The sequence below is a fragment of the Berghia stephanieae genome, chromosome 1 (genome assembly GCF_034508935.2).
Source record: "Berghia stephanieae isolate SIO BIC M18660-M18661 chromosome 1, UCSD_Bste_1.3, whole genome shotgun sequence".
Classification (NCBI taxonomy): domain Eukaryota; kingdom Metazoa; phylum Mollusca; class Gastropoda; order Nudibranchia; family Aeolidiidae; genus Berghia; species Berghia stephanieae.
In genome coordinates, this window is record NC_088360.1 from 136,940,302 (window position 1) to 136,948,026 (window position 7,725).

Genomic DNA, 7,725 nt, shown 5'->3' on the forward strand with positions numbered 1-7,725 from the left:
GACAACAGTTAAAATGATTAATGCATTTCTGTCATTATTTATTTCTCGATTAAGATTTGTGTATCCAGTTGACATCAGAAAAACGATGAACTGTAATTCTCTCTCTCTCTCTCTCTCTCTCTCTCTCTCTCTCTATATTATATATATATATATATATATATATATATATATATATATATATATATATATATATATATATATATATATAAATTAAATATTTGAAAGATAATTAAGATTATTTGACTTCTACAACGTTGTTATCGAGCGTTGCTCTCATCAGGAAGTGGAAGTGAAAGTAGTAGTGCTGGGGGTACCCGCGGGTAATAAAGTTAATATAAGTTTATATAAATTTTAAAATTGTCATTCATAGTGATATCCGTCTTATCTAAATATGTAATGAGCAACAAAGAGAAAATACAGTGGAATTCGCATGAAGTCAACACTATTATAATCAACTTATGCCTTAAGTCAACACCTCTTGTTGGCCCAATATATGGCATTGGTGTGTTCTGCGCCGACAGGCTGCATTTACTCCTGCTCTGTAAAATTGTTCTTTTTGTGTTGTTTATAATGTGACTTCAGTTCTATAAATTAGTGTACAGTTATGTGATATGTTGCCTGATTGATTGAAAATATTTCTACGAAATTTTGGACTTGATTTTGGAAGTTATAATAATATAAATTCTTTTTCATTGTGGATAACATCGTGTTAGCTATTTTAAACGTATCCAGATTTATTGTGATAACCAAACTTGCACACCCCCCCCCCCTCCCCCAACCACCTCATCATACGAGTATCCATAACAATGACGCCGCGTGATATCATTCAAACTGACAGCAACTCACCAACCCTCGCCTAGAAAAACCACATCCGCTACACGGATCGCTATTTCTCCAACACCCTATGAATACAAACTGTTTTATAAAATACACCAAAGCTCAGTTACTGTGCATTGATACAATATCGCACCATAAGACCATTATTTCTAATGCACTAATCACACACATTTCAAAGCTAGGTATCAGAAACCCAAAATGTGCTTGTGATAATTTTGTGAAGAAATACAAGAGGGGAACCAGGGGAGGTAAGAAGAAGAAGAAATCCCATTCACCAAGTCAACCACTCCCGTCGTCACTACCATCACCAACGCTATCCACACCATGTATCGACACACACACCACCACCACCACCACTACCATCCACACCATCACCGCCAACAGTACCAACAGGACCAACTCAACAACAAGCCGCCCTCTTACCACTATTCCCTCACCTATGTCGCTACCATCATCATCATCACCATCACCACCACTTACCGAAATCACTAAAAAAGAACTCAGCCCGTCTTATAACATTCCTGTTTACTCAAACGCACGTAGACATACAGCGAAATTTAAAAAAGCGTCAAAAAGACCGCGCAATCTTTTAACCATCATCAACAACAGGCCACCCCTCTGTCTCGTCCACATAAACGCAAGATCCATAAAAAACAAATGTCACGAGATCCATGACCTAATTATAGATCGTCATATTGATATATTGTGCATTACGGAAACCTGGCTTCAGGGTAAACAGGATGACCACTACATTACCACCGCCTGTCCCAATACGCATACCTGGAAATCGCTACCACGACCTGGGAGAAAAGGGGGTGGTATTGCCTTTATTTATAGTCTTGCTATCACCAACACCACTTTCACTCCTCTTACAAGAGAAAACTACGAATCTGCATGCCTTTCCTTCCAATCCGACTCTGCCACTTTCTCCATCATTACTATCTATCGACCGCCGAATACATCCAATACTAAGTTTGTAGCTGAATTTCAAAATGATATCTTAGACTTCAACCTTAAAAGTTCACCATATATTTTTATTGGAGATTTCAACATACATTTTAATTCCACTTCTCCGACAGTCACCAAAATCAAGAAAATCCTACACGACAACGATTTACACCAGCACATCACCGAGACAACACACCAGGCCGGCAACATCATTGATTGGGTCATCTCCCCTGTGTCAAGTAATAGAATAAGAAAGACCGAAGTTGTTGACCTAGCGATATCCGATCACAAAGTTTTATTTGTGGATATCGCATTAAAGAAAGTTGATCTCCCGAAACGAAACATAACAACAAGGAATTATAGACAAATTGATATCAGTGGTTTACAAGATAGCATTCGTGACGTCATAAATGAGGTTAAAAATATAAACGACTTCAACAAAGTATTGCGATCTATTATTGACCGTGAGGCACCGCCGCAATGTCGTGTCGTATCGAATCGACCACACTCGCGATGGTTCAATTCCGAGATAAAGGAATTAAAGAGAAAAAAGAGACAGGCTGAAAGGAAATGGCGAAAGAGTGGCCTAACGGTATTTAAGGATATATACAAAGCAGCTAAGTCGGCTCTTTATAACGCCATCACATGCGCAAAAAAGGCCCATTACAACGAAAAATTTCAAAGCATTACATCTTGCAAAGAACTGTTTTCCACCGCAAACGACCTTCTTGGCAGTAAGAAATCCACACCCCTTCCAGCGTCTAGAAATAACACCGAACTAGCTCAAAATTTTGCCAACTATTTCCACGGCAAGATAAAATCCATTAGGGAAAACTTAGACAATACATCATCATCATCGTCACCGAGCTTTGGACCATTCCATGGAACGCCACTACATGTTTTCGATCCAGCCACTGAGGATGAAGTGAAGTCAGCCATTTTAGATAGCCCATCAAAATATTGTGACTTAGTAGACCCCCTCCCAACTAGTATTCTTAAGGCTTGTATTGAAGAACTGTTACTAACAATAACTGAACTTATAAATAATTCGTTGGTCTCAGGTAGTGTCCCCGACTCGTTTAAACGTGCCATTGTTAAACCACTATTAAAGAAGTCCGATCTAAATGTAAACGAACTGAAAAATTACAGACCTGTCTCCAACCTTCCATATCTATCCAAAGTGCTTGAACGCATTGTGTTAAAACGACTTTTGTATCATATCCATCTAAATAATTTAAGTGAAAATTTCCAATCTGCCTATAAATCACATCATAGCACTGAAACTGCCCTTTTAAAAGTATGCACTGATATTCTTAATAGTATTGACAAAAATCATGTCTGTTTATTGACTATGTTGGACCTTTCGGCCGCATTTGACACCATTGATCACGAGATACTTATTAAACGATTAGAAATTACTTTTGGAATAAGAGACACTGCGCTTAGTTGGTTTAAATCATACCTAACATCAAGATCTCAGTCGGTTCTGATCGATGGCGCAGTATCAGAAACATTTCCTCTAAATTACGGCGTTCCGCAGGGGTCTGTCCTTGGTCCTGTTATTTTTACTCTTTATACTCAACCTCTTTCGGATATTATTGTTAAAAATAAATTAATGTATCATTTCTATGCTGATGACACTCAGATCTATGTAAGCGATATCCCTAGTAATATCCCATCATTGATTACCCGTGTTGAAGACTGTATTAGAGATGTTAAATGCTGGATGGAAATTAACAAGTTAAAGCTGAATAATGAAAAGACAGAGGTGATGGTGTGTGGTAGAAAAAGTGTTTTGAAAGATGATTTTCTGAAGTTTACTCTAAATATAAATGGGTGCACAATTAACCTCTCAACGTGTGTGAAAAACCTCGGGGTAATGCTAGATCAACATATGACTATGCAGGCACAGTTTGATTCTCTATGTAGAAGTTTGACAATAGGATTAAAAAGAATTGCTTCAGTTAGACCTTTCCTAACAAGAGAAGTAACATGCAAACTAATAACATCTTTCATACTATCTAAAATAGATTACTGTAATTCGTTAATCTCGAATGTAAGCAACGATAAAATATCACGCCTTCAAAGTATCCAGAATGCGGCTGCTAAATTGATTTTAAGAAAGAAGATAACATCCTACTCGTTGCCACTTTTGTATGAGCTGCATTGGTTACCAGTTAAAGTGAGAATCGAATTCAAACTAGCAGTATTGTGCTATAAGTGCCTTAATGATCAAGCACCATTGTATATTACTGAATTTTTAGAAACGTATAAGCCAACGAGGAGTCTACGTTCTGCACTAGATTCTACAAAATTAATTGTTACAAATAAATATAAATATAAATTTTACGGCGGCAGATCGTTCAGTCACGTCGGACCTTCCATCTGGAACTCTCTTCCTAAAAGAATAAGAGAAGCGCAGTCCTTATCAATATTTAAATCAAAGTTAAAACACCATCTCTTTGTTAAAACACATCTTGATTAATGCATCTTTGTAATTTGACCCCAATATGAATGTTAATTTAGTTTATGTTATTATATCATTATTTTATATTATTTCCGTATTTGACATAGCATGTGGATGTATTATAACATATCTTGTATTAATGACTTTATGTTTAGTTATTACATTGCTGTATAATGATAATATTATGTTGATGTAGTTTGGATAATGTTTCATTTGTATCATAATGTCACTGTATTATTGTTTCGCGCATTGAGCATCACCCAGTGATGAAAATGCGCGTTATAAATGTCATGTATTATTATTATTATTATTACTCGGGTAAAAGGGGCGGGTAGCGGGTACCCGCTTCAACAAATGGAAACCGAACTGAGAGTGATAATTGGGTGTAATATAATTTTGATCTACATATTTACATTTACATGACATTTTTTCAAAAGTTTTTCCTCCTTTATTTTACAATTAGATACATTGATTTTTTTGTTTGTTTGTTAACACACATTTGATTCAATTTTGGAATTAACAGATTAAGACTATATTAGTTTTTATCTTTTAAAGGACTCTCAGGTATTTTTTTTTTCTTTTTTTTTTTTTTGGTTTCATTGTAATTAATTATCCTTGTTTCTTACAGTTTCGTTTCATTTGTTGTAATAATAATAACTAAAATATGAATTAAAAAAAATTAAAGAATAAAAAAAAAGCCCCCCCCCCCCTTTTTTTTTTTTTTTTTTACAAAAAAAAATTTTTTTGGGTCAAAAAGTCACTCCTGCCACGGGTACCCGGGTAAGACCACTATCCGGGTATTACCCGGGTAATGATTTGGGCGGGTAATCTCATCACTGGAAAGTAGATTGTTGTGTTTTCGTATTTTCCTAGATTTGTGTTTATGGAGGTTCGTAATTACATAAAAGGTGTTTGTTTCTATGTCTGCATGAGGATGTTAGTTCGTTTCTTCTGTTGAGTGTTGCTATGTTCGGTTTAGTGATGATGAAGAATTTTTCTTCCAAGCAGAGGTTGCAAATCTCAGGAGAGGGGGAGCATTTTTGTAGTAGATTGAAGAATTTGTTACCGATAGAAGTTGTCACATTCTTGCTGTATGGTGGGTTGAACCATGTTATGTGTCGTTTTCTTTGTCGGCAAAGAATGTGACAACTTCTATCGGTAACAAATTCTTCAATCTACTACAAAAGTGCTTCCCTCCCGGTCACGTTCTACACCCAATCATGAACAAAAACACAATCAAAATAGGATACACCTGCATGCCAAACATACAAAACATTATTTCCTCCAACAATAACCGAAAACTATCAAAGCCAGCTCAGCCCAGCAACAACCTAGAGAAAAAATGCAACTGTAGGACCCAGGCAACATGCCCACTAAACGGCAATTGCCTGACTCAAAACATAATTTATCAAGCCACAGTACACGACCAGACACACCAAAACAAGAAACATACATTGGCCTCACCGAGTGTTCATTCAAAACCGGATACAACCTACATACATCTTCCTTCAGAAACATACACAAACGACATTCTACTACACTTAGCGAACACATTTGGAACCTCAAAGAAAAAAACATACAACACAGCATCACATGGAAAATAATCTCCAGAACACAGTCGTACTCCCCCTCTCCTGAGATTTGCAACCTCTGCTTGGGAGAAAAATTCTTCATCATCACTAAACCGAACATAGCAACACTCAACAGAAGAAACGAACTAACATCCTCATGCAGACATAGAAACAAACACTTTTTATGTAATTACGAACCTCCATAAACATGAATCTAGGAAAATACGAAAACACAACAATCTACTTTCACTTCCACTTCCTGATGAGAGCAACGCTCGATAACAACGTTGTAGAAGTCAAATAATCTTCATTTTCTTTCAAATGTTTATAAATAGCTCCTTTTATCCTAAAGTTGAGCCCTATTATTTCATGGTTTTTGTTTTTATAATTTTATATATATATATATATATATATATATATATATATATATATATATATATATATATATATATATATATATATATATATATATATATATATATTAGTCCATTTTATACTGAATATACTTCTTCCTTTTCCTTAATGTGTTTTAAATCCTATAAATGTGTCTGCTTAGTGAATAATTAATTCAATAAATTTTGTTGTTTAAAATAACTTTTTTGTTTTTGTTTATTTTTTTTAATTTTTGGGATATTTTTTGATGTGTTTAACGATGTTTTGTTTTGTTTTTGTTGGGTTTTTTTTTTCTTTCTCAGTAAGCCAATAAATTTGATAGATTATCAGCATTGTGGAATCATGTTAACAATGAGAAAGAATCAGCATTGTAAAATTATCCTAACAATGTGATGGAGATCAGTCGAGTGGTATCATGGGAGACAAAAGAGAACAAAAAGTTTGATTACGTCCATCATCAAGGCATGATTGTGACGACAAGAGGAGTGCTAACTGCGTGTCCATCCATAAAGGATTTAGGTCCATAAACGGTATTGCAAGGACAAAAGACGTCCTGGACCCAATTATATGTAGATGGACTAAATTTAGTAATTTAATAATAGTCTAGTAAATGACTTGCTAGTCTTAAACCTAAACTGAGCAACTGACCCAAAAAAAAAAAAAAAATAAATAAATAAATAAAATCGGATGTATGAACTTTTTCCTGTCTCTGACTATCTAGTCTCTTACCTAGAAGTGGGCGTTGTAAGGACGGTGACTAATTCGGCTATTTTGTGCTGGTAACATCACGTTCTCTAGTGCACGGTGTCAGGTAAGATACCAGACTTCATACTTTCAACACAAAAGATTTCCAAAGAAGAAATTAGCAACACATCCGGAATGTATAATATTTCGTTCCGTTTCATATTTGAACGTACTTTTGCCATGATGAACGGTGTGTTGTGACGATGCTACCAGGCGGGTTTGTGACGGTGCACGAGTGCGGACCGGACTTTGCTGATTTGGTCGATCGTCATAACATAGTAGTGTGAGAACCATAAGAGGCTGCTGCTGCCATGATGAATCAAATCACGTGATGCTGACTTTCGACTGGTCAGACTACAATGATGTTCATGGTCAACTGTCTATTCTATGTAGGATTTAGGTCAATGAAAGTTTCATTGAAACTCAAACAAATTGAACCAAAAAGCAACAGACAAACAAAACAGAAAGTGTGTTTTGACGAATCACACTATTTCAGTCAGTTACAATGCCAGCAGAATAACTTTTGTCTCCTATATTATACTTTCTAATCGTTTGTTTTTGTTTTTGTTTTGGTTGGTCTTTGAAGCGAGCCCTCTCTCTGACGACACCCGTTGCAGCAACGAGTATACTATCATTGGTAGCAGGTAGTTCCACTCCATTCCTGTCCTTACTTCTTCTGTCCGCCTCTTCTTCTCAGCCCAGACACCTCTGTATTGGTTGTGCGGTCCATGACCTCTTGTGAATGTTTGCTAATTGTGACTTATG

The 7,725-nt window shown here is 35.9% G+C and overlaps 1 protein-coding gene across 1 annotated transcript in view; it reads left to right on the forward strand.

Moving 5' to 3' along the window:
* The first annotated feature begins 1,276 nt into the window (after window positions 1-1,276).
* Window positions 1,277-7,725, forward strand: part of LOC144963010 (uncharacterized) — a 10,219-nt gene continuing 3,770 nt past the window's right edge. Inside the window, exon 1 of the mRNA XM_078896567.1 lies at window positions 1,277-2,594. Within this exon, the coding sequence (XP_078752693.1) occupies window positions 1,277-2,594 (1,318 nt within the window). The remainder of the gene's footprint in view (window positions 2,595-7,725) is intronic.